The sequence below is a fragment of the Octopus sinensis genome, linkage group LG6 (genome assembly GCF_006345805.1).
Source record: "Octopus sinensis linkage group LG6, ASM634580v1, whole genome shotgun sequence".
Lineage (NCBI taxonomy): Eukaryota > Metazoa > Mollusca > Cephalopoda > Octopoda > Octopodidae > Octopus > Octopus sinensis.
Window position 1 is genome coordinate 113,926,703 of NC_043002.1, and position 27,804 is coordinate 113,954,506.

The 27,804-nt window shown below is 35.6% G+C and overlaps 1 protein-coding gene across 4 annotated transcripts in view; it reads right to left on the minus strand.

The window, feature by feature from the left end:
* Positions 1 to 27,804, minus strand: part of LOC115213419 (pleckstrin homology domain-containing family F member 2) — a 212,289-nt gene that overhangs the window by 110,445 nt on the left and 74,040 nt on the right. Inside the window, exon 1 of one of the 4 annotated variants that reach the window (XM_029782382.2) lies at positions 26,330 to 26,684. The exons of the other annotated variants lie outside the window; for them this stretch is intronic. Coding sequence (XP_029638242.1) covers positions 26,330 to 26,402 — 73 coding nt within the window. The 5' untranslated portion in view covers positions 26,403 to 26,684. Of the gene's footprint in view, positions 1 to 26,329; positions 26,685 to 27,804 lie in introns of those variants that run through there. 4 annotated transcript variants of the gene reach the window in all.

Here is a 27,804-nt window from a genome sequence, read left to right on the forward strand (position 1 = left end):
CACATGCCATTAGCACATAGTGTTGCATACCAAGTTAAAAAAATAAAGTACATTGCAAATTATTCTAGTAAAAATATTTTGATAGTAAACATTAGTAACCGTAATTTGAAACAGAAAAATTTGCTACAGGCCCGGTAACAGGATTTGAACCAGAAATCTATTACTTACCAGTAACCACATTACTGATTATACCACAGAGCATTGCTATTCTTCTCAACAATAATCAGAAACAATTTATAGCAAGTGTTCTATAGTATAATCAATAAGAAAGTTTCTTGGCAAGTGACAGATATATTATTCCTGCCCAGTCTTATGCAACTGTTATTCTTTTCAAATTGCTGCTTATATTGTCTTGATATTATTTTCATTAAAATTTTAAAAATTAATTCCAAATTTATATTTTCTTTAGTAATATTTCAGATTAACATTCATTAAAGGGTTGTGTAAATTCAACAGTTGCATGAATATTTAATACAAATTGCTTGCAGCTGGATGTTTTAATGTATCGAAAGTTCTGGCATTAAATGAATTGTACATCTTTCCAGCAAAGTTACTTGAAGTGTCTTAGGAACCCAGTGCTATCATCAACATTTCAAGTAAATTTCAGTGGTTCATTGTCTCAGCTATTTATAGAAGCATCAAAAATATTAAAGATCAAAATTATGACCAATGTAATGTACAAGTTAAGAAGCTATGAACAAAACTAACTTTCAATCCAGTTTCAATTCCTCTTTTTACTTAAATCAGAAACCTTGAATTCAATACAAACAAATCTATAACTTCATTAAAAATTCTTAAGAATACATGCCAGAGAGGATCTGAATCATCCTACAAGATAACCAGATTTCTAACGTTAATTTTGCTTTGAATATTTCAAAAATATTCAAAAAGATTTAAAGAATACTGAATAGTAATTATACAAGTCATTTTAAATGGTTGGTAATGTAACTAGAGGCTGTATTATGCATAGATAATTAAAATATAATAACATGATTCTTAAATCAATAAACAATTGAGGGAATATTGTAGGACATATTCCCATTAAGAGAAAAATCTCATTTGTCATAGAGACAGAATGAATAACACCAAGAAATAGTTCATTCTTTAAGAATGAACTATAACACAATAAAACACAAATAAGTACATAAGAATTCTTTAAAATAATGTACATCAGTCTTTTATATTCTGCTGGCAAATAATAGTAGTTGCTCAAGCTTCTTTCTTTTTTTTATTAAATATTTCTTACATTTTGATATATATTGAAAAACAATGGACTAAAATGTGTTTTAAAATGTCATAAGAGTTTAGAGCATTCTGCACCTGACCATTCTAAAATGCAAAATTACTATTCCATAAAATTTTATTGAAATAAATAGATCAAATTTTTTTTATTGTCAAGAAATGTTCATACTTTAAAAGTTTATACATCATACCAAGCAGTGCAGCTAAAAAGATTGTGGACTCAAAAAATTTGAAATATTGGTGCAACTCCAACACCATTCTGTCCTCAACCAAATTTTGAGGTTATCATACACAGGTTTAAAACTAAATACCCATTACTCTCTTTTTACTCTTTTACTTGTTTCAGTCATTTGACTGTGGCCATGCTGGAGCACCGTCTTTCGTCGAGAAAATCGACCCCGGGACTTATTCTTTGTAAGCCCAGTACTTATTCTATCGGTTTCTTTTGCCGAACCACTAAGTGACGGGGACATAAACACACCAGTATCGGTTGTCAAGCAATGCTAGGGGGACAAACACAGACACACAGACACACACACATACATATATATACATATATACGACAGGCTTCTTTCAGTTTCCGTCTACGAAATCCACTCACAAGGCATTGGTCGGCCTGGGGCTATAGCAGAAGACACTTGCCCAAGATGCCACGTAGTGGGACTGAACCCGGAACCATGTGGTTGTTTAGCAAGTTACTTACCACACAGCCACTCCTGCGCCTATAGTGAATCAAAATTAAATACAAATCGTTTTTACATTAATATTCTATACCAACATATTTGAGACAATGTTTGAAAACGAATGGAAGCTGCCAGTCTAAACTAAGCAAGGCCATGGTTTGGTGTTTAAGAAATACAACATTAAACCTAATGTCTGAAGTCTTGTGACCAGGTATTTAGTAGCACAATACTGTAACTTTATTGTTATTGATCCTTGGAATGTCAGACATCAAAAGAAAAAGAAAAAAAAGGAGACAGACAGACAGACAGAGAGATGATTGAATAATTATGGTACTCAGAGAGATACTCTCTTGTAACTGTCCATCTCGCACCAGCATAAAGATTAAAGATGAGGCTAATGATGGTGGTTACATAAATTCATGTGATTCACCGTCATATGTTCTCAGATATTATTGCTAATGTCAATCTTTCTATCATTAAATGAGAATAATAGCTTCAAAAGGCAATAGTAGAATGTTTTTAACAGATTTTGAACTTGTAATCTCTAGTTCAGCAAATAAAGCTTTCAGTCACACACGATCATAATTCAAAGCTGAGGAGATAGAAAAACAAAAGCAAAAAAATATACATTACCATCAATCATCAAGAAAATGAACTTACCTAGAAAAAGAAAACAAAAAGGGAACAAATTATTATTATTATTATTATTATTATTATTATTATTATTATTTATTATTCAGTTGATTAGAAATTGTGTATAGATACAATTTAGAATTGGTGAAAAAGAAAAGTTTGAAAAAAAGTATCTTTATACATTTTCATCTTTAGTTTTAAAACTGATACTTACCATTATATGAGTTGTCCCTTCTTAAATTTTAATATTTTTACCTTTTGCTCAATTTAAAATTTTAATATTTTTACCTTTTGCTCAATTTAAAATTTTAATATTTTTACCTTTTGCTCAATTTACCTGGATTTACCTGTAATTAAAGTCACTTTGAGACAAAAGTTATGCAATAGAATTGATTAAGAACCCTTTCTTTAATTATGTTCCAAATATCACATTAATATGTTGATAAGTAAAAAAGTTACAGTTATTTAATGAAACAAGCCTAGATTCATGATTATTTTAGAATTTAATTGAAACTCATGAGGGGTATATTTTGGTCAGAAATATAGTAACAAAAGGGTTAAGGTAAAGTTGGGCAATCTAGTAAACAAAGTCTACTTTCTAGTTTTTTACTCACAACTGAAACCATTTTGCTTCACTGATATAACTAAGAGTTTCAAAATAAAGTAACATTAGACATCCGATGCAGTCATCTGAGGCAGAAGAGAGAAATCAGCCTACCAAACGGAACTCACTCAGCAAAATACATCCAAGTACTGCATCAATCATTCAATGATATTTCTCTTCAGATATAAATCTGAGGCATTATGTCAGTGTAATAAATCAATATTGCAGAGCTGCACAATTCATGCATTATAGAAAATTATACGTAAACTAATTATAAAAAAGATGAACACAAGAAAAAAAAATAATGAAATCAATGGTTGTAAAACATAAAATTTTTTAAAAATTAAAGAAACAGCAAAAAGTTTGATGATATTTGATAAGATAAGGACGAATCAAGAAAGCAGAGCCAATTAGCAACTAGCAAGAATGAACATTAAAAATAAAAAAAAAAAAAAAAGATTAATTCAAAGACTAAGTTTTTAGATAGCTGAAGAGTTAATGAAATTTAATAATTGTCACAAATGATATCTGATTAATCTTTTCATTACATCCTGTTCTGTAATGGAATTTAAAATGTCATGCATGCTAGTTTAATTGGAGATTCTATCAATTTGCTAGAAATTTCTTTATTATATTAATTTTATTTCATCAATATTATTAACAATCTTTTTTTAAACTTTATTATAATTTTTTTTTTTTTTAATAACAGAAAGGGACTCTGAATCATTAGCTCATGTGATTCTCAAGCAATGAAAGAGTGAGTAAATAGAAGGGATAGGACAAGGTTGGGTTACAAAATTATAAAAGTTATGTAATTATGTCAGAGTTCAATCTTATTCTTGATATTTAAAATGTGAACATCAGATCCTGATAAAATATCAGTTTGCAGTCGGAATGCTTTCAGTCTATTCTACTTTATTTCCATTTCATTATATCCAACTCCAACTGCTATCCATCATTTAGGTCAGATACTTTAAACAGTATACAGATATACTACAGAGACTAATTTGATATTATATTTTTACTGGGTTCAGCCATTCGTGTTTATATTGGGGAACAGCCTCCAAGAGTGTAGTGGTTTTCATCAAGCTTCAGTAAATATTTTAGTGACCTTAAAAGGATAAAAGGAAAACTGGGCTTGGGAAGGATTAAAATTCAGAACATAACCAAATACAAAACAGCAGAGCAGAATCAACTAATATCAATTATCCTGCCTAGGTTTTAACAGATAAAACCTATCATCAACAACTGGAGCATTTTTTCATGATTTTCAATTTCAATATTAAACATGTTCTTTTCTGTGACTTCATCTTCTGCCTCCAACAAACACCTCAAAATATGCAAAAATATTGTAAATATTGTAATTTATCGAATTCAGAAAATTTTTCAGGTCGATGTAAATTGCAGTACACCCCCATCCCTCCTTGTGGAGGCAGAAGATGAAGTCCCAGAAAAAAAATATGTTGAAATCGTATTTTAGAGTAATTTCATCACAGTCATTTAAAAGCTACCCAAAGAAGATACAATGAAAACTGTATTTTATAGTTAATATATAAGCAGAGGTATTTTTTTTCCACCACTTTTTCCATTTTTTTACCCCACGATAAAAAACAAAAATCTTGAAAAAATCTCCACCTTACTGCAATTAGCTGTTTAATTAAGCTAACTACTAATATGTGCATGTTGCAACACTCCTGAGCCTTATCTACCTGCACATGTAAAAACAACTCGATTCTAGCGTTTTTCACTGATACGTAGGGCATTTTATAGTGGAAATATTAAAATATGGGTTAATGTGTAAACTTTGTCCTTCATTTCTAACTTCACTGTAAAGGATTTTACAACCACTTTTAATAGTATTTCACATTTCAGATAAATTACAGTTCTCTGTTACTACAAAACACATTGTGTTTGATACTCTGTGATGTGATTCAATTATTGAAACACAACAAAATTATTTGTTCCAATCTAAAGTAACAAGTGAGATTACCATTTTTTTTTTAATAGAGTGTACAGGTATAGCGGTTACCAGTTTTATTATATAGCGGAGGTTTTCTGGTTGGTTTGATTACTGTTAGTGTAACACTACTTTATTATGTTTCCTATTTGGAAATAGATAAATATATTTAGCTTTTGTTGTAGGGATATATAATGATAAAACCATCACTTATAACTTACTTATAAGTGTTATCATTTATATGTAAATCCTGACTCCAGCTACATAAACGCCATAGCGAGAAATATATTTTCTGGAACGCTAATGGACAGTATGCATGCATGTATGTTGAATATAAATTATTTCATGTTCTTTTAACCACTATAAAAAAATACAGTTTCATAATTACAGAAATACATTTCATTAATAAGTTGAAGAAAGTGAAGAAAGAGAAAATAATTACTACATTATTTTATTTATGTAAATATAGCATTTTTAATATTTATAATACAATTTGAAGTAAAGTAATTTTGTCATAGAGAATTACGACTTAATATTTTAGCTAACTAATTCCTCATTCTAACTATTATAGATCTCAACAATTCAAACAAGTCTTGTTGGATTTTTCATAGACATGGCATAAAAAAATAACCAATGTCTCAAAGGAGTGAGTATCGTGGAGTTTAGTTACATCCCACAAACACTAAAGTTTTTCCCAAAATCCAGGGTTTTTATAACTGTTCAACTTGTCTTTAAAGAATTCAAATCACATAAAAATATTCTTTAACTAATTTTTAGAATTCCTATATGAGCAGTTATATCAACCAATGGGAAAACAACAATCATATTTCTTCGGCAATACGACATTACGTCATATTGTCAGCCACCACAAATTGGCGCTACTATTTGAAAATGGCTACACGCTACACAGGATATATGCTACAGATGTGAAAACTTATTGGGTGAGTACACACATGTAGGTACATTCATTCTTCCAAGTGTACTGTTATCATTATTCCCAAGTTCAGCAAAACTATGTCATTTTGACATATGGGTAGAGGAATATATTCAACCTACAAAGTAGATATAATCCTAAACACTTTTGTTGTAACATAGTAAAGTGGTGATCCACAAAAGTATTTGAAGAGCCCCTGAAGAAGTTTTGTTTTAGATGTATGTATTTGTATGTATTGCAAGAAACAGCTAGGCTTCTTTCTCGAACATTTTACATAGGCGTAGGAGTGGCTGTGTGATAAGTAGCTTGTTTTAAACCACATGGTTCTGGGTTCAGTCCCACTGCATGGCACCTTGGGCAAGTGTTTTCTACTAAAGCCTCGGATCGACCAAAGCCTTGCGAGTAGATTTGGTAGACAGAAACTGAAAGAAGCCCATCGTATATATGTATATATATGTGTGTGTTTGTGTGTGTGTGTGTCTATGTTTGTTCCCCCAACATCGCTTGACAACCGATGCTGGTGTGTTTACGTCACCGTAACTTAGCAGTTCGGCAAACACGACCAATAGAATAAGTACTACGCTTACAAAGAATAAGTCCTGGGATCGATTTGCTCGACTAAAGGCGGTGCTCCAGCATGGCCACAGTCAAATGACTGAAACAAGTAAAAGAGTAAAAAAAGAGAGAGAGTCAACCTACACAAGTTAATGCGTGAAAAACAAAATAGGAATTTGAAAAACACATCTGGGGGAGGGGGGTCCACCAGAATAAAATAGTAATCAAAGGTGCCCATAGATAAAAAAAAAAAATGGTTGAGAACCTCTGTTATGCTCTTGGAAAGCCCATTCTATGATGCATAGTTCATGTAAAACAGACATTACAGAAAGGAGAAGTGATATTTCTGAAAGCTATATATAAAGCACCATCTGGTATTGGATAGTAATAAAAGTCAGTAGTGATTTACTGTTTACTACCAACCCCTCCCTATCTCCTTCCAGCAACAGATGAACACTGCATTGGAGGAAGAAAGAAAAAAGAAAAGAAAAAAACAAGCTTCTAACACTGAATATTTTGTGTGACTAGAAATTTTCAAGTGAAGAGATTTTAAAAGTGAGTGAAACATAAACAAGTCACATGCTGTGCTGAACATTTGGAAATACAGATTGCTGTATAATCTCAATTCTATATTCTGATTATCGCTTCTGTTTACATTCTATTTACCAGATTACCAATACACAGGTTAGCTTTGTAACTGAAGACGTTTCTATAATGTTGTGCAAAATATTCTCTCATTTCTCTGACTGCTGTTGTAATGGCTTAACTGAGAAATTAGAGTGACCTGAATGATAATAATAATAATAATCTTTGTGAGTGGATTTGGTAGATGGAAACTGAAAGAAGCCTCACGTAAAAAGCACCCACTACACTCACGGAGTGGTTGGCGTTAGAAAGGGCATCCAGCCATAGAAACACTGCCAGATCAGACTGGGCCTGATGCAGCCTTCTGGCTTCACAGACCCCAGTTGAACCGTCCAACCCATGCTAGCATGGAAAGCGGACGCTAAATGATGATGATGATGATACACATATATATGACAGCAAATATATATATATATATATATATATATACATATATATATAAATATTTGCTGTCATATATATATGTGTGTGTGTGTGTGTGTTTGACTCCTCTCCATCACTTGACAGCCAATGGTGTGTTTACGTACCCTTAACTTAGTAGCTCAGCAAAAGAGACCAACAGAATAAGTAGTAAACTAACAAAGAATAAGTCCCAGGGTTAATTTGCTCGACTAAAGGCAGTGCTCCAGCATGGCTTCAGTCAAATGACTGAAACAAGTAAAAGAATAAAAGAATATACACACACACACACAAACACATGCACATACATTATCAATTGCACACAATTTCTGGGGCTGCAGCAGAACACACTTGGCCAAAGTGTCATGCATGAGGATTGAACTCAAAGCCACATGATTTAGTTTGAAATGTTGTAGATTAATACTGAAAGCAAATATATGGTAGCAAGCTGGCAGAATAACATATTCAACTAACCTATGGTAGCTAGGGAAAACAGGCATACAATTTTTCCGAGTTCTTTTACAGGGTTTAGAAAAACTGAAGGACCACTGCAATAAGTGTGTGAATCTGAGAGGGGATTATGTTGAATAAAATCATAACTGATCTTCTCGTATTTTCTCTTACCCAAAACCAGGAACTTCCCAGCACACCCTTGAGTATGTACACACACACACACTTCCAAATCTACATGCTCATATGTTTATCAGTTAATCAACTGTATTAACAATAATCACATAATGAAAATTATTCATAGTTATTTTTAGGATCTTAATTTGCCTTAAACTGTAAATCTATTGTCTGTGGATTTGGTGTGAAATCCCAAATTAACTTTACAACTAATCCTGGCTGAATAATAATGCTATGTCAATTACAATGTTAAGCTGAAACTTTCGTCATCATCATCATCATGGCTTTAACGTCCTCTTTTCAATGCTTGCATGGGCCAGACAGAATGTGTTGGACCTGAGCTTTTACAACCCTTTCTGTCAGCAGCTCTCACCTGTTTCCACGGAAGGTAATATTTCATCATAGCTGCATGTGTTTTCATGGAAGATTGGAAATACAGGATGATGCCCATATGATGGTAGTACCTGTTTACAACAATCACACAATGTCAGAACAGGGGGACACCAACTCAGACACGTGCGCGTGTGTATGTGTGTGTGACAGGCTTCCTTTGTTCCCATTTACCAGATTTACTCACAAGGCTTTGGTCAGCCTGGAGCCATAAAAGACACTTGCCCAAGGCAGCGAGCTGGCAGAATCGTTAGCACACCGGGCGAAATGCTTAGCTGTTACGTTCTGAGTTCAAATTCCGCTGAGGTCGACTTTGCCTTTCATCCTTTCGGGGTCGATAAATAAAGTACCAGTTAAGCACTGGGATCGATGTAATCGACTTAATCCCTTTGTCTGTCCATGTTTGTCCCCTATATGTTTAGCCCTTTGTAGGCAATAAAGAAATAAAAGACACTTGCCCACAGTTGGACTAAACCTAGAACCAAAGAGTGAGGAAGTAATCTTCTTACTACAGCACCATACCTGCACTTAACCCTTTCGTTACTGTATTTATTTTCAGATACTCTGAGTTTCTTCCAATTACTTTAAATATAACAAAGAATTTAGTAAAATAACTTAGCTATCATTAAGCTAGTGTTAGGAACATAAATTGTGACTAAGGTTTGGTGGAAGATTTTAATTCAGAACTAATGAAAACAAGACATTTATACTGCAGGGTCAGAGCCGGTTTCAGCCGGGTTGGTAATGAAAGGGTTAATATGATAAAAATTAAAGTCAGCTTTCTGAATAGTTTTGTAGTCTTCAAATCAGTAAAGATTTTGTTATATATATAATGTTTAAGTTTGATGAATTCTCAAAGTCTCCCAGAGTTTACTTTATAACAAAAATTTATCATTACATCAAATGATACTTCTCATTCAAAAAGTACTAAGGTACTTGTATAATTCTACTGATTATTTAGAGAAAATAAATAAATAAATAAACACATCTGCTTCATTTGAATTGCTGTTCAAAGCATACATTAACCAGGATTTCTATTCAGCTTTTTAAGTCCTACTTGAAGACATTTGAACAGACTGGTTGCATTAATCACATGAACATTCATACAAATAGAATCACTATTGAAAAGAAACAACCACACAAACAAAATCAATAATTCTGCTGTTTTAACTTCATGAACTCCTCCTTTACTTTCTGTTTTGTTAATCAGGCTGTCCTGCTATGAATATTTTTGATATTTTGCAAATGTTGTGTATATGAATCTTGTAGTATGCGAAGATGTTGATGATGTGTAGGGCAGCCAATATCAATAGTACAAGTGTTGATTGCAACTGAAGTCTAAATTTATTGAAGCATTTCTGATGAGATGTGTTATGTTTTTTATAAATGCAGTAAAGTCTCATACATATAATATTGTGAGCTGAAAAATTGGCCATTTGAGATTATGCAAACTATTTGCAGACAAAAATTCCCTACGATGTTTAAAATCTAAAACCACACAAGTGATATAAAAACTCTATTAGGATTAGGTGAGGGAATTTTTTTAAGCAATAATATAGACAATGCAGATTAAAACGAATCTGGTTTTTAAAGTCAACAAGTGAAATCCACATACATGTTTCAGTCTAATTAGTCCTCCTCAGTTGAGATTTGATAGGATGACTAAAACTAAATCCTCTCTAAGCATAAAGTTGAGTTTCTTAAATAGATATTCATCTCAGCACCAGACTTTGTTTTGGACATTTGAAGAGCATGTATCATCATTCAACACTATTATTATATTTGAGTAAAGGTATGATTAAAGTATACTACTACTAACACATGCATTGTGAAATGATGTTTACAACATACATTACACTGTATTTCACACCAGAATACTTTTAGAAGAGGCAATATTCCCAGTCCTATTCAGATGAAAATTAATCTCATTAGCTTAATCCCACTGAGTCATAAGCTTTATCCAAACCTACGGAGAAGTTTTTTTAACAGTCATGTTGAAGCAATCATTATTGATCACTCTCATGTTCTCTTATTATTTCACAATGAAACTCATCTCCACATCAATATTCCTATGTTTACAATCTCCAAACAGTTGGTTAATAAACAAACTTAGTTTTCATTGCAGGTTTTGAAAATAATTTCAAAATATTTTCCACTGATTTTGAGTTTATTTTTCATCAGTTTAAAGATTGTGTCTTATATCATAATTTCTTGTCCTTGTAATTGCTTCTTTTAATATTTTCTTATGCTAGCAGTCTTCCAGATAGTTGTGACCATACAAACAGTACAAAGATCTGGTAACATTTTGTATGACAGGAAGAAATTTCTGATATGTAATAAAATGTCTTTTATTAAATTACCTATTTCTTTACTACCCACAAGGGGCTAAACACAGAGAGGACAAACAAGGACAGACAAACGGATTAAGTCGATTATATCGACCCCAGTACGCAACTGGTACTTATTTAATCGACCCCGAAAGGATGAAAGGCAAAGTTGACCTCGGCGGAATTTGAACTCACAACGTATTGGCAGACGAAATACCGCTAAGCATTTCGCCCGGTGTGCTAACGTTTCTGCCAGCTCGCCGCCGTCTCTTATTAGATTACCATTAAAGTAATGAGCAGGCAGAATCATTAGCATGCCAGAAAATATGCTTAGCAGCATTTTCCCTAGTTCTTTATGTTTTGAGTTCAAATTCTGCTATGGTATACTCTGTCTCATCCTTTCAAAGTCAATAAAATAAGTACCCACTAAAATTGTTGGCTTTGTGCCAAATTTTGAAACCATTGTTACATTGTCACTAAATTTCAATGATTATTTCCTTTTTTAACCCTTTTGCATTCAGATTACTCTGTCAAATGCAATACTTATTTATTCATATTGTTTTGAATTAATCATGCATTATCTTCTAGTTTTGATATTTTGATGATGTGAGTGTTTATTTTTAAAATGACACCCCTACACCATGAAAATAAAATAAGACCAAGTGTTGTCACAGATGTACAAAAAGTTGGGATGGTCACAGCTGGGGTGTCTTTAATTATAGGGCTGCTTAATCAGGGCTGATCTGGGACTAAATAACAAACTCTAGTAATATTGTCCAATTCTTTGAATTTGAAAACTTTGCAAAATTACAATTCTAGAGCTCATACACAACCCAAGTGAAGTAACATCACATAGAGCTATTTCATGTCTATATAGACTCAAATATTTTAGAAAGCCTCATCATTAATATCACTAAACCACTCTTTATATTGCAACATACGTTAAGACCACTACATTCAACTATTTCATCAATCACAAATAATATATGACAACTTCCACATTGAAAAAACTCTCTACTCAACTCCTTTGCTTGATATCCATTTGAATACAAAATACTCAATATCTTAGAAAATAATTCAAACTGCTGGGTAGTAAACTACCAGTATGCCACCAATCCTAGTAGTCAATTTTTCTTGTGGTATGATGGATTTTGTGGGAGCAATTGCTCTTATAGTTGGGTGTTTTCTAAAATAAACCAGTCAACCATGAAATACAATTGTAAACTATTATTTATAGGTCAAGCAAGCTGGAGGAAGCAAAGTTACTCTGATGAATGTGTGTCAGGAGTTGATGTTGGAATGTACTTATAGTACAAAGAGACTAAAGAAGACTTATAAAAAACTTGATAACATTGGCTGCCATAGGAGAAATGATGCAGAACTGATACAATTTGAGAATTGCTATATTACAGACCCAACTCATGTATGGCAAATAGGAAGATGGCAAAAAATTGTGAACTTTAAATCTATTACCTCTATTGGTTACATGTTTAACCCATTTGGCTTTTAGGTGTAGAATTGGCTGTGTGGTAAGTAGTTTGCTTACCAACCACATGGTTCCAGGTTCATTCCCACTGCATGGCACCTTGGGCAAGTGTCTTCTGCTATAGCCTCGGGCCGACCAAAGCCTTGTGAGAGGACTTGGTAGACGGAAACCGAAAGAAGCCCGTCGTGTATATATATGTATGTATGTGTGTGTGTTTATGTGTTTGTTTTTGTCCACCCAACATTGCTTGACAACCGATGCTGGTGTGTTTACATCCCTGTACCTTAGCAGATCAGCAAAAGAGACCGATAAAATAAGTACTAGGCTTACAAAGAATAAGTCCTGGGGTCGATTTGCTCAACTAAAGGTGGTGCTCCAGCATGGCTGCCGTCAAATGACTGAAACAAGTAAAAGAGTAAAAGAGGTACCAACTGACTTGAGATTACCTAATACAAGATTTTCTATGATGAAAACCTCTAGTTTTAAACTGATTGAAATTAAAACCTTCCGTTGAAATTTCATGTTCTTTTATGTTCCAAACACCAGCTTAATAACAAAAGTTCATCATCATCATCATCGTTTAACGTCCGTTCTCCATGCTAACATGGGTTGGACGGTTCGACCAGGGATCTGGGAAGCCAGAAGGCTGCACCAGGCTCCAGTCTTATCTGGCAGTGTTTCTACAGCTGGATGCCCTTCCTGACGCGAACCACTTCGTGAGTGTAGTGGGTGCTTTTTACGTGCCACCTGCACAGGTGCCAGGCGAGGCTGGCAACAGCCATGGTCGGATTGGTGCATTTTACGTGCCACCGGCACGGAAGCCAGTCGAGGCGGCACAGGCATCGGCCACGATTCGGATGGTGCTTTTTACGTGCCACCAGTCCAGGGGTCCTGGCATCTGCCGGGTGCCACTCATAGGATTGGTTCAATTTCGATTCCGATTTCGATTTCGATTTCACTTGCCCCAACAGGTCTTCGCAAGCAAAGGGGGTTGGCATAGGTGCCTGTCGTCGGATGAGGTTTGATATCGACTTCGCTTGCCTCAACAGGTCTTTGTGTCCAAGGGAGGAAAGGCATGCATAAGTGGGCTGGACTCACTTGTCCTGCCTGGTCTTTTATTAAATTCTTCATTAATTTCAAAATTAATTGAAACCAAAGTAGTGCAATTCAACAGAAATGTAGTAATGAAAAGCTTAAATCAACATCAATATCTATAATAATTAGCTGCTTAACGAGATGGAACAGACTCAGTTATAAAAGTTTTTGTTTAAAAGATTCAGTCATCCTATGTACTGTGTGTTAAATTTCTCATTTGCTTCTCTAATTTCTTCAGTTAATGCAAGAACCTCACTCCAAGAGCTTCATAATCTATATCTTGTCTGTCTTATAAATGAACTACTTGTTAATTTTCACATCATCAAATTCTCATTTGAGATCTCATTCTTCCACGGTGAAATTTTCTGCTCACACCTTTATAATAACCATCATCATCGTCGTCATCATTCAAAGCCCAGTTTTCATTGCTTGCATGGATCAGATGAAATTTTTTGAGGCAGATTTTCTGCAGCCAAATGCCCTTCCTGTTGCTAACCTTTACCCATTTCCAAGCAAGATAACATTTCCCTATGGCCAGACATGTTTTTCACAGAAGACTAGAAACAAACAACCTTGCCTGGATAACCATGATACTTGATTACTAACACCATGTGACATATAGACAAGACACACACACACACACAATGGGCTTCTTTAATTTCTTGACTGGTACTTTATCAACTTTGGAAAATGAATGGACAAGTTGATCTCAGTGGCAAAACAAATACTGCAAGGCATTTTGTCTAATACTTGAATAATTCTGCCAGTTCACTCACTGCCCTACTTTCCTCTATAACAATAATAATAATTATTATTATTATTATTATTATTATTATTATCTTAAATTTTTGCCACAAGGGTAGCTTGGAGGAGGTGGGGATGAGTCAATAACATCAATCCCAGTGTTCAATTGGTACTTATTTTATCAACCCCAAAAGAATGAATGACAAAGTCGACCTTGGTGGAATTTGAACTCAGAACGTAGTGATGGACAAAATACAGCTATGCATTTTGTCCAGCATGCTAACAATTCTGCCAGCTCGCTTTCTACTACAGGTACAAAGCCTGAAATTTTGGAGGAGGGCACAAGTCAAAGACATCAACCCCAAAAGAATGAAGGGCAAAGTCAACCTTGGCAGAATTTGAACTCAAGACAAAGACAGACGAAATGTCAATAAGCATTTTGCCTGGCATGCTGATGATTCTGCCAGTTCAAATAATGATTATAATAATAATCATCATCTTCATTTAACGTCCGTTTTCCATGCTAGCATGGGTTGGACGGTTCGACTGGGGTCTGGGAAGCCAGGAGGCTGCACCAGGCTCCAGTCTGATCTGGCAGTGTTTCTACAGCTGGATGCCATTCCTAACGCCAACCACTCCATGAGTGTAGTGGGTGCTTTTATGTGTCACCGACACAGACGCGAGTCAGGCAGTGCTGCCATCTGCCACGTTCAGACGGTGCTTTTAACGTGTCACTGGCACGGGTATCTTAACTACAATTTCCAGACACAAGGCCTGAAATCTGTGGGGAAGGGACCAATCAATTACATCAACCCCCGTGTTTCTTTCAGTTTCTATAAATCTGTTCCACTCACAAAGCTTTGGTCAGCCTGAGGCTATAGCAGAAGACACTCACCCAAGTTGCTGCACAGCAGGACTGAACCCAAGACAACATGGTTAAAAAGCTTCTTCACCACTAGCTATGCCAACACAGTGAAATAAAAAACAAAGCCCTTATGGTTGGAGACAGCAACTTGTAATAAAATATGTATCTGTATTATTTTACAAATTACTGAATATTGAATTACAAAATTTTCATTTCACTTCATGGGAAACTCTAAGAGCCAGCACTTAACTCTACGACTCCTGAGTTTTTAAGGTCTAGACATAAATCTTCCCTTATGAAAAATAATGGTCTATCATAAGTTGTTGTTGTTGCTATTTAGTCCCATGTCATCTATGATCAACTGTAACTATCCTGTCTGAGTGATTAAGGTGTAGAAACTCCATCTGCTCCTCAACTCAACAATTTTATTTATTCATCTCAGTCGGCTTTAATGAAAATTTTAAGGGTGTCTGATATTAGAGTACAAATCAAACTATGAGTGTTTGTAGTCTAACTGAATATAAATAGCCAAGATAATAGTATTACAAAAACACAATTACATTGAGGAAGGCACGCTGCTCAATTATGAGGAGATGTAACTAAGAATTTAGTTTTTTGGAGACACTAGAATCAATGTAAAGATAGGAAGTGTAGGATAATTTCAAGCAGGTCAACAGGAAATCAACACTAAATGCAACCCATACACAGGAAGAGTTTGAATAGCTTTAAATAAATGAGTATAGTTTATTCTGATGCTTGTCAAAAGTAGTGATGTTGATGGAAATAGTAATAGTTTCAATAAGAGCAAATAGGTTGTAATATCTATGTGATGTAATTTAATAGGTGAACTAAGCAGTGCAATAGTGTCTATCATGGAAGAAGTTTAAGGAACTCTTGTTGTTTCTATTAATGATAAAAGGATTATCAGTCCAGCTGTGGAAACCAAACCAAAACAGACTAAGGAACCTGGTTTAGCCCCTGGCCTTGCCAGTTCCTGCCAAGCCTGGAAAATGGACATTAAATGTTGATGATGACTGGTAATGGCAAGGACTGAGATCACTTCAGAAGTGTATATCACATGACGCACAAGTCACAAGAATATAGATCATGTGATAAGAGAGAAAGAATGAAGGAAATTGATGCCAGTATTTGACAAGCACTCTATCAACCCAAAAAGGTGGAAAAAGGCTAAAGTTGGCCAAAGCAGGATTTGGACTAAAAATGCCAAGAGCCAGCTCTAACGACTCTGCAAATTCACCACATAGATCATAGGAAGCACTCCGTCGGTTACGACGACGAGGGTTCCAGTTGATCCGAATCAACGGAACAGCCTGCTCGTGAAATTAACGTGTAAGTGGCTGAGCACTCCACAGACACGTGCACCCTTAACGCAGTTCTCGGGGATATTCAGCGTGACACAGAGAGTGACAAGGCCGGCCCTTCTAAATACAGGCACAATAGAAACAGGAAGTAAGAGTGAGAGAAAGTTGTGGTGAAAGAGTACAGCAGGGATCACCACCCCCTGCCGGAGCCTCGTGGAGCTTTTAGGTGTTTTCGCTCAATAAACACTCACAACACCCGGTCTGGGAATCGAAACCGCGATCCTATGACCGCGAGTCCGCTGCCCTAACCACTGGGCCATTGCGCCTCCACACATAGATCATATGATGTGCATGTCAGAATTGTATAGAATAGTATACAATGTCTATGTCAGAATTGTAGAGAAACAACCTGAGTAGTGGTTTCATCAAACCGCCTCCCCTCCACTTCCTACCAAACATACCAATTACTTTCCTTTTCACAATGTTTCCTTAACAGAATTTTTAAAACTTCCACCTCTGACCACATATCTCTTACCCCTACAGATGTTCAAACTGAGGACATATTAATAAAGGGACTAGATATTGGTTTCAAATTTTGGTACAAGGCCAGTAATTTGGGGGGAAGGGGATAAGTCGATTACATCCATCCCACTGTTCAATTGGTACTTATTTTATCGACCCTAAAAGGATGAAAGGCAAAGTCAACCTTGGCGGAAATTGAACTCAAAGCATGCAGACAGACAAAATGCTGCTAAGCATGCTAACTATTCTGCCAGCTTGCCACCTTAAGAAGGGACTATATATTATTAACTGACATTGGTTGTTGTATACACAAGGCTAATCTTTTATCTTTTATCTGTTTCAGTCGTAAGATTGCATCCATACTAGGGCACCGCCTTGAAGAACTTTTAGTCAAATGAAATGACCCCCAATACTTTTTTCTTTGAAACCTGGTATTTATTATATCAGTCTCTTTTTCCAAACTGCTATGTTACAGGGATGTAAACAAACCAACACCAGTTTGTCAAACAGTGGTGGGGGACAAACACAGTCTCCATCTACCAAATCCTTTGGTTGGCCTGAGACTATAGTAGAAAGCACACTTGCTCAAGGTGCTTTCTACTATCTGGTTGAGAAGCAAGCTTCCTACCACAGAGCCACACCTAATGTTTGTATCATTTATTCTTTTTTTAGTCACTGTACTAGAACACTACTTTCAAGGCTGTTTAATGCTTTTTCTGTTATTTATCAATCGATCATATCAACCCCGTTACTTATTTCCCTCTGGTAATTATTTCATGGATTTCTATCAAACAAACAGTTCAGTTAGCTTTTGACATAAAAGTATGCAACTCAACACAAACTCACATACGACTGAGCGGTTAACAAGTCTGCAATATATCCACGCAGGATGGTACTTTGTGCAAGTGTCTTCTACTATAGTCTTGAGTTGACCAATGTCATGTGAGCAATATTTGGTAGACAGGAACTGTATGGAAGCCCATTTATTTATAAGAGAGAGAGAGAGTGTGTGTGTGTGTGTGTGTTTCCATGCTTTCAAGATGACACCACTGGGGGGCAGTGACGATGGGCATTTATGTCTGGTCACCCAGCAGTTTCAATATGTGAAGACTAGCTGAATAAAGTACTAAGTTTTTAAAACAAGGGTTGGCATCAGGAAGGGTATCTGACCACAGAATACTGCCTCAAGTAATCTTTTCCAACCCCATTCCAGCATGGAAAAAGCAGAGAAAAGAAAGAAAACAAATGCCATGACAACAATGATGACGATTTCTCAGTTCCATCTACCAAATTTCTTTCACATGGAATTACTAACTCGATGCCACAGTAGAAACAGTTGTCCAAAGTGTTGTTGCAGAGAGAGAATTGAACTGAGAATCACATGGCTGTGAAACAGTTGAACCACACAACTATGCCTATATGACAAACTTGTCTGAGATAATTAACAGAATGGCTAAAAATAAATCTGAATCATGATCATTAGCATCAGACCATAAACATTCAGTGCAACTGAATTAAGAGATAAGATGATACAGGTTGAGAATAAACAGGATTAATTGACCTGATCCAGTCAACTGAATTTAATCATCATCATCATCATTTAGCATCCGCTTTCCATGCTATCATGGGTCGGACAGTTCAACTGGGGTCTGTGAAGCCAGAAGGCTGCGTCAGGCCCAGTCTGATCTGGCAGTGTTTCTATGGCTGGATGCCCTTCCCAACGCCAACCACTCCGTGAGTGTAGTGGGTGCTTTTTATGTGCCACCCGCACAGGTGCCAGACGGAGCTGGCAAGCGGCCACGGACGGATGGTGCTTTTTACGTGCCACCGGCACGGGGGCCAGGCGAGGCTGGCAACGGCCATGAACGGATGGTGCTTTTTACGTGCCACCCGCACAGGTGCCAGACGGAGCTGGAAAACGGCCACGGACGGATGGTGCTTTTTACGTGCCACCGGCACGGGGGCCAGGCGAGGCTGGCAACGGCCATGAACGGATGGTGCTTTTTACGTGCCACCGGCACGAGGCCAGTCAGGGCGGCGCTGGCAACGGCCTAATGCAGACAAAAAAAGGATGCTAAGGCAAAGAATAATTATGAGACGATCCTGAACCATTTGGTCTCAGGTTCAGCATGGCACTTTGGTCAAGTGTCTTCTACTATAGCCACAGGCTAACCAATGTAAATTTAAGTGAATTTAGTGGACAGAAACTAAAAGAAGTTCAGTGGGTGTGTGTGTGTACCCTTGTGCAGACATCACTTGATGGTTATAAACAAGTAACACTGCCATACAAGCAATGTTGCCTGTTTTGTCATCCAACCCATGCAAGCATAGAAAAGTGGACGTTAAAATGATGATGTCGGTGGTAGTGGTACTGGTGGTGGTATTAAGCTAGTGTAAGCTTGGCAAAAAGGAAAACAAAATCAATAAAACATCCAAAATAATATAGATACATATAACTAATAACTATAAAGAAGTGAATTTTACATTATAAAAAGACTAATTTATAGCTAAAATAATTTGAGATGTATTATCGTGCTTTTTAAATATCCACAATCATTTAATTGTATATTTACAAATATTATATTAGATAGGGAATGAAAACCAATGGAATAGATAGAAATCAAATTGATTCAACTGCACAATTAACTGCCAATTTAATGTGTATTCAAGCCAAAGATTGGTCTTTAATAAATCAAGTTATTTTCACTAATTTTACAAATTAAATTATGACAAAATGAAATTTATCAAGAGACAATAATGATATTATAGTTTTTCTCTTCTTGACCGCAGGTCCTTTAGAGAAGAGAAAAAGCATGGTAAATTGGTGAGATCAAGTATATTCTGAGTATAATTTTATCAATACTGTCAGGATGAAAAACTCAATTGATCTTGTAGTCAAAACAGTACTATTTACTGGTCTTTCCCAAATATTTGGATTAATGCATATCAGGTTAATGATCTTACAGAAAATGAAATATTACACCTGCCACTTTCTCTAATGCTCCATTTTTTTATGACATTCAGATAGTATGTCGTCGTCATCATCATCATATGACCATTCATTCTTTCATGCTTGCATTGGTCACACAGAGTTTATTGAGGCAGGTTTTCTACAGCTGGATGCCTTTCCTGTCACCAACCCTTGTTTCCAAGCAAGCTAATATTTCCCCATTGCCAGACGTTTTCTCAGAATATTGAAATTGAATGACAGTGCTTGTATGACAGTGACATCCATTTACAACTATTATGCAATGGTATAATCAATAATTTCACCATGTGACCTGAAATGGCCAATGAGGATGAGCTTTATCATCCACCCACAATCAGCTTTACTCAAAAGCTATCACAAACTCATTACTTAGTACTGAAGTATCCAAATGATCAAAAATGCTTTTTGTCTCTCTGTGTCTTTCAGCAATGCAAATTCGAGCTAAATTGTTGATACATAGAGAATACCAAACTCATTCCCTATGGATACTGTATTTATTACAAGCCACGAGTTGTAATAAATACGGTATCCATAGGGAATGAGTTTGGTATTTTATTTATTACACACGAATAAACGACCATATTTTATTAACCCAATAACTAAATTCTTCACGTTTAGTTGTAACTTATGAATGACAAAAGTAGTGCCGTCACCGTGACCTCGAGTCATCACCATGAATTGACCAATCAGAAGCAGCGCTGTCACCGTGACCTCGGGTCATCGCCATGGATTGACCAATCAGAAGCAGCGCTCGCAGTATCTGACATATGTTAGATACCAAAAATATCTCAAAGTGTTCTCACTCACATGTGTGTAATAAAAATATTTAATCTCCATGAAATGAGCTCTTTTATTTGCACACCTATCTGTATACGTGCGTGCACAAGTGTGTGAGTGTGTATAATTCATGTATGCATATACTTTTTGCCAATATATGTCAACCAAAACCTGGTTCTCTTTGAATGAAGGCCTAAGAAGCAGATGCTCCCTTGTCAATCTTGCCAGCTGATATATATATTTCTTTACTACCCACAAGGGGCTAAACACAGAGGGGACAAACAAGGACAGACAAAGGGATTAAGTCGATTACATCGACCCCAGTGCTTAACTGGTACTTAATTTAATCGACCCCGAAAGGATGAAAGGCAAAGTCGACCTTGGTGGAATTTGAACCCAGAACGTAACGGCAGACGAAATACGGCTACGCATTTCGCCCGGTGTGCTAACGTTTCTGCCAGCTCGTGAACCAGTGATCAGCCTATTGAAAACCTACAACCAATAATGCCAGCATTGACAAATTGAAGCTAAAAACTAAACCCACTCCCAAACACTAATTACATTACCTACCTAACAAGCTACCAACTAAGTTTAGACTGTTACCTTGGCGGCAGTTCATGAGTGCCTCTATGATTATTCCTGTACAATGCTTACACTAAGCACACAGTACCATCATACTATCTATTCCTCTCTTACGTAAGATAAAGTTCTTACATATGTCTGACGAATAATAATAAAAAAGGTGACTGAGGTTATGAGGTCAACAATCACACAATGCATAAATGCACGTAAAGACAAAAGCTTTTCAGATGGTGCCCCAGCATTGCCACAGTCTATTGACTGAAACAAGTAAATAAGAAAAAAAAATATATATATATATATATTCAAGCCAACACCATTGGTCAAGAGGACAAACACAAACACACACACACACACACAGCTTCTTTCAGTTTCCATCTATCAAATGCACTCACAAGGCTATGGTTGGCCCAGGGCTATAATAGAGGATACTTGCTCATGATGCCATGCAGTGGGACAGAACCTGAAACCATGTGGTTGAGAAGCAAGCTTCCCACATAATTCTAAGAAATATTTACACTGCAGTAAACAATTTAAAAATTAATAAACACATAGAAGAAATTTTAAAAATTAATTGCTGAATGACTAAAATAAACGTTTAAATTTAACAGACTACATTTGTAGATTTCAAAAGTAAAAATATATTTCTACCTCTCCTTAGTTGAGAAATATTGATTGAAACAATTTTTGTTGGGAAAAACCACAATTTATTTTTCCAGTGAAAATAGTTTTTCCCCCCTTTAAATATTTCTTTTTAAAAATTTATCTTGTTGATATTACAGAAATAAATTGAATTAAATGTTATATAATATGGCAAATAATGTTATAATGTATATAACATGACAAATAATACAAGTCTGTAATAAAAGTTATATTTGTGTTGATGGAAATAATGAGGGTTTGCATAGCCACAAGGATATAAAAAAGCATCATATTAGAATACATTTTAAGTACAGAATAGTATAAAACTGACAAATGTATTGCTCTTACTGTAATGAAAGAGAAATTTACAGAGATGCTGACGCTGCTCAATGGTTAAGAAGTCCACTTTATAACCATGCTATTTTGGGTTACTGCAAGTACCTTGAGTGTCTTTTATTATAGCCCTAGGCCAATCAATGATTTGTGAGTGAATAAGACAGGAACTGTAAAAAGACCATTGTGTGTTGTGTGCATTTTTGATTCTGTCTCTAACACCACCACTCAACAAGTGTTTCAGTCCTCTGTGACTTAGCAGTTGGACAAACTAATCAGGCACCAGACTTAGAAAATAAGTAGCAGGATCAATTTGATCAACGAAACCCTTCAAAACGGTGCCCCAACAGAGCTGCAGTTCAATGACTGAAAACAATAAAAGACTACGTGTGTGTGTGTGTGTGTATAGGTACTGTAAGTTTAGAGTGAATACCTGATAAGTGTAAGCACCTGTATATGCCAGATAGTGGCAGGGGTGAGAGAATATATCAAACATAAATTGAAAACAGAACACAAAGGATGTGTTCTGTTTTAAATGTGTGTGTGTGTGTGTATTTAGTAGAAGTAAGAGAGTGACTCAAGATCCAAGAGTTTTATGCACTGGCACTTGTCCACACACAAAACTCTCGGACCTTGGGTCAATCTGTTCTGCTAAATAATAAAAAAAAATATACATATATATGTGTAGGAGTGGCTGTGTGGTAAGTAGCTTGCTAACCAACCACATGGTTCTGGGTTCAGTCCCACTGCGTGGCATCTTGGGCAAGTGTCTTCTGCTATAGCCCCGGGCCGACCAATGCCTTGTGAGTGGATTTGGTAGACGGAAACTGAAAGAGGCCTGTCGTATATATGTATATATATATATATGTGTGTCTGTGTTTGTCCCCCTAGCATTGCTTGACAACCGATGCTGGTGTGTTTATGTCCCCGTTACTTAGCGGTTCGGCAAAAGAGACCGATAGAATAAGTACTGGGCTTACAAAGAATAAGTCCTGGGGTCGATTTGCTCGACTAAGGGCGGTGCTCCAGCATGGCCGCAGTCAAATGACTGAAACAAGTAAAAGAGAAAAGAGAATAAAAGAGAATATACTCATATTTTGAGTTCTATTTTTTCCTGTTTACATCAATACACCAATGTGTGTGAGAGTGTGTGTGTGTGTGAGAGAGAGAGAGAGAGAGAGAGAGAGAGAGAGAGAGAGAGAGAGAGAGAGAGAGAGAGAGAGTCTTCCTTCAGTGTACCAAATCCACATACAAGAGTTTGACCAGCTCAAAGCAATACTAGAAGACACTTGCTCAAGGTGTCATGCAGTGGGACTGAATCCAGAGTCAAGTACATCTCTTTATGTTTGTACCTACATCACTTCATAACTGATGTTGGTTTGTTCATATTCTTATAACTTAGCAGTTCAACAAAAGGGATTGATAAGTACCAGACATAAAAAAAAAACTACATGCTTCAGTCAATTTGTTTCATTAAACTCTCCAAAGCAGTAACCCAACATGGCTGCAAGGATTAAAGAAATCTATTCTTTTCAGACCTGTGCTACTGGGAGGGGAGATAACAATGGTTCTTCCTGTTTTTATTATTGTTGTTGTAGCCAAGTATTTTGGCTTTTGTATAGGTTTAAAAGCTTGTGTTGTGCAATACCATAGCTTCAGTCCTCTGCTGACAAAAATACCAAGAATTTATCTAACAATGACTCTCTTTTCTTTTTCTTTCTTTTTTGGTATATAGTCACTGTTAGTTTTTTTTTTTTTTGTACCTTGGGTGGGTCAATAATAAACACAGACAGTGGTTCTACTTCATTTCTTATATGACTATAAGTCAACTAGTTAAACATTAAACCAATTAACTAATTGATTGTTTGATCAAATTCAGTAAGGTTCATCTGAGTTTATTCATTGTCATTCACAACCTCATCAATGACATACTTTCACTACTCCAGGTCACAAATGATAATGAAAGGACTCCATCAATGCTTGCTGAATGATTGATTGACTGACTGAAAAATTAATCAAATAAGTTGCTTGGTTTCATGGTTAACTAGTTATGTAATCACATAACTGACCAAGCTATCAGACTTTGTCACACATCATTGGTCACAATGTGCTTTTGCATTGTTTTAGCCTGCAAATGATGCCACCCCACTGGCTAGGTGTGCAAGCCAACATACCCCTCTGATTGAAAGAGGGACAGGAGCAAAGTGAAATGAAGTGTTCTGCTCCAGAACACAATGTGTCACCCAGTCGGGGAATCAAACCCACAATTTAGCCATTGTGAGTGCAACAGCCTTACCACTAGGCTACATGCCTTCACGGTTAGCTAGTAGACAAATAATAATATAAAAAAGAGCAATAGACCCAATCCATGTGTTCATTCTTGGCATAACAGCCCTCTCAAAATACAGCAAAATCTGTTACAACACTTGGTTACACAAAAAAATCTTGCAAGCAAAATACAAAAACAAAATATTCAGTATTAGTTGAAACCATAACTCTAATAATTTTCGTTAGGCAATAGAGGAGAATTAGAAGAAGATCTGATGTAGGTCAAGCACCATGTAGATGCTGTCACAATATCAGTATAAGTGTGAATGTAAATGGTTGTATGATTAAAATATTTACTTTGCAATTATGAAGCTGTAGGTTCAATCCTGCTACACGACATCTCAGCCAAATAACCATAGCCATAACCTCAGACTGACCAAGAAGCTCAGTGGATGGACACTACTTATAATTCAAAGAGCTAGCATGTCACACAATAGGACACACTGGATCTGCACGTTAACTATACTAAGGGTACAAATATCTATGGAATACACAACCACTTACATAAATATCATTCAATGAATAGTTCAACTGATCAAACAACTTGAATACTCATTATTCAATTTAGTAACATCTCCATTTACCTTGTTCACTTATCTTTCTATTCAGACACACACAATTCTTTTACTAGTTTCTTCAGCTACATACAAACAAAACAGTCACTTAGAAGTTTTAGCTTACTCATTACCATCATAATTTTTCCCCATAAAAATTCTATAAATATTTATACTAAGAAGCACTGAGTAATACTTTAATTTTATGCTAAATTGTTTTTATATATAACTCGATACAAAAGCAAACATTAATGTGTGTGTGTGTGTGTGTGTGATCACATACTATGTCCCCTCATACTTTCTCAATTACATTTCTTCTTCATCCCAAACTACTTCCATTACTCATTATCTTCTGCAATGGTGCAATACCTTGGAAAGTGTGAGTTAAATAACATGTACTTCTCTAACTTTCTACCTAAATTGAAGCGCTGCCAGTGACATGTAAAAGCACCCATGCCAGTGGCACATGAAAGCGCCCAATGCTGATGACATATAAAAGGCACCCACGACACTCTTGGAGTGGCTGGTGTAGGAAGGACATCTAACCATAGAAGCCAAGCCAAAATCAGACTGGAACCTGATGCAGCTCTCTGGTTTACCAGTTTCAGTCAAACTGTCTAACACATGCCAGCATGTAAAGTGGATGTTAAATGATGATATATATGTGTGTGTGTGTGTATACACACACACCACATATACAATAAAAATGCATACCTATATATATATATACATATATACACATAAATACATGCACACAAATATATTTATATATATACACACACACACGAATATAAACCTACAGATATATGAATGAATATATATATACACACATAAATACGTTTAGGAAGGGCATCCAGCCGTAGAAACACTGCCAGATCAGACTGGGCCGGGTGCAGCCTTCTGGCTTCCCAGACCCCAGTTGAACCATCCAACCCATGCTAGCATGGAAAACGGACGCTAAATGATGATGATGATGATAAATACAAGCACATATACATACATACATACACACACATTTAATATTTACATACACAGTCTAAAAGTACATGTACTATGCATACATACATGAAATAAAAATCAAAGAAACTATTACAGACCATTTTTTGTATCATCATTCTGAAAAGGCAGGTGCTGAATAACATCAAATAAAACACTTGAAGAAAATTCCATTATTTAAAATCTTTCACCAGGAAAAACTAATTAAGCAAATGTAAATATTCTCCTGCTACTTGAACCTCCTTTTTTTTTTTTGTATTTGTATTTGTTTTGATTTCTGTATTACAGCAATTTCACAGACAACTATCAAAGGGCAGAATAAAATACCATTTAAAATTTTAAAAAGAATATAATGACTATAAAAAATATAACATTACTCCGTTTCTGGAACTAAGGCCTAATTGCATTTTTCTTTTTAATTTTTTTTCTTTACTTTCAACGATAAATTAGGCTACGCTAGTGTTTATCAGAAGACTTATATAATTATAGTCTGTTTTCCCTAAATATATACACACATATATATATATATATTATATATGTATATATATTGTTGTTTCACCATGCAATCTGAAGTGACTTATCCAGTTTGAAGCCAACACGTTATTTTATCTCCTAATTAGCAACAGTATCAGAGAAAAGTTAATCCTTATACACTGACAGGTACTAAACTGGCGTGATGTTATAAAAGGATAATGTTTTTCCTCTTAAAAAGACAAAAAAAAAAATCAGAGAGAGACTGTGAATAAAGGAACCACAAATTACTTGCATACTATTAACTTCTAAAACCAGCTTATTGGCCTTCGGGTCAAATGTAAATATCATACAGTAATCCATGTATAATTTTATCATGTTTTAATATTGATTTCTCTTGACTAAACTATGTGATTTCATCATAGAAAATGAGTATATTACTGGCATTTAGCAGATTCATGCCGCCAAGACCAATGTATTTCCCCAGTCAAGAATCATGTCCAGCATTCTATTTTCTCCAACATTTTCTCCTTATTTAAGCTTTTAGCATTAAGATTCTGTCAAAATGTAATGCTTATTTATTCACACTGTTTTGAATTAATCAAGCATTATCTTGTAACCTCAAGATTTCAATGATGCAATTGTTTATTTTTAGAATGAGATTGTAGGGTTGATGTAAAGGTTGGATCTGATCAGTTTGAACATAAAATAGGTAGAATATTTGGGCCAGATATGGCTTATTTAACTGTTAAAGAGTCAAGCAACATTATGGCAATCAATCTTATTATTGAGGTGTCTGGCAGACATAATAGAGAGGAAGATCAAATGAACCTTGCAGTGTTTAGCTATATGCCTCTGCTATCTAAACTCAAATCCCAGGAAGATCAACTTTGATTTTCATCCTTATAGGATCTATAAAATAAACTATTAAGAAATTGAATTGATAAAATTGACTGCTCCTCACCCATTGCCAATATCTGGCCTTATGTTAAAAATTATTATTATAAAGGACTCTAGATGGCAAAATTGGTGGATTGGCAGATAAAATGTCTTGCAGTTTTCAGATACTTCTCTTTATATTCTGAGTTCAAATCATACTGGGGTC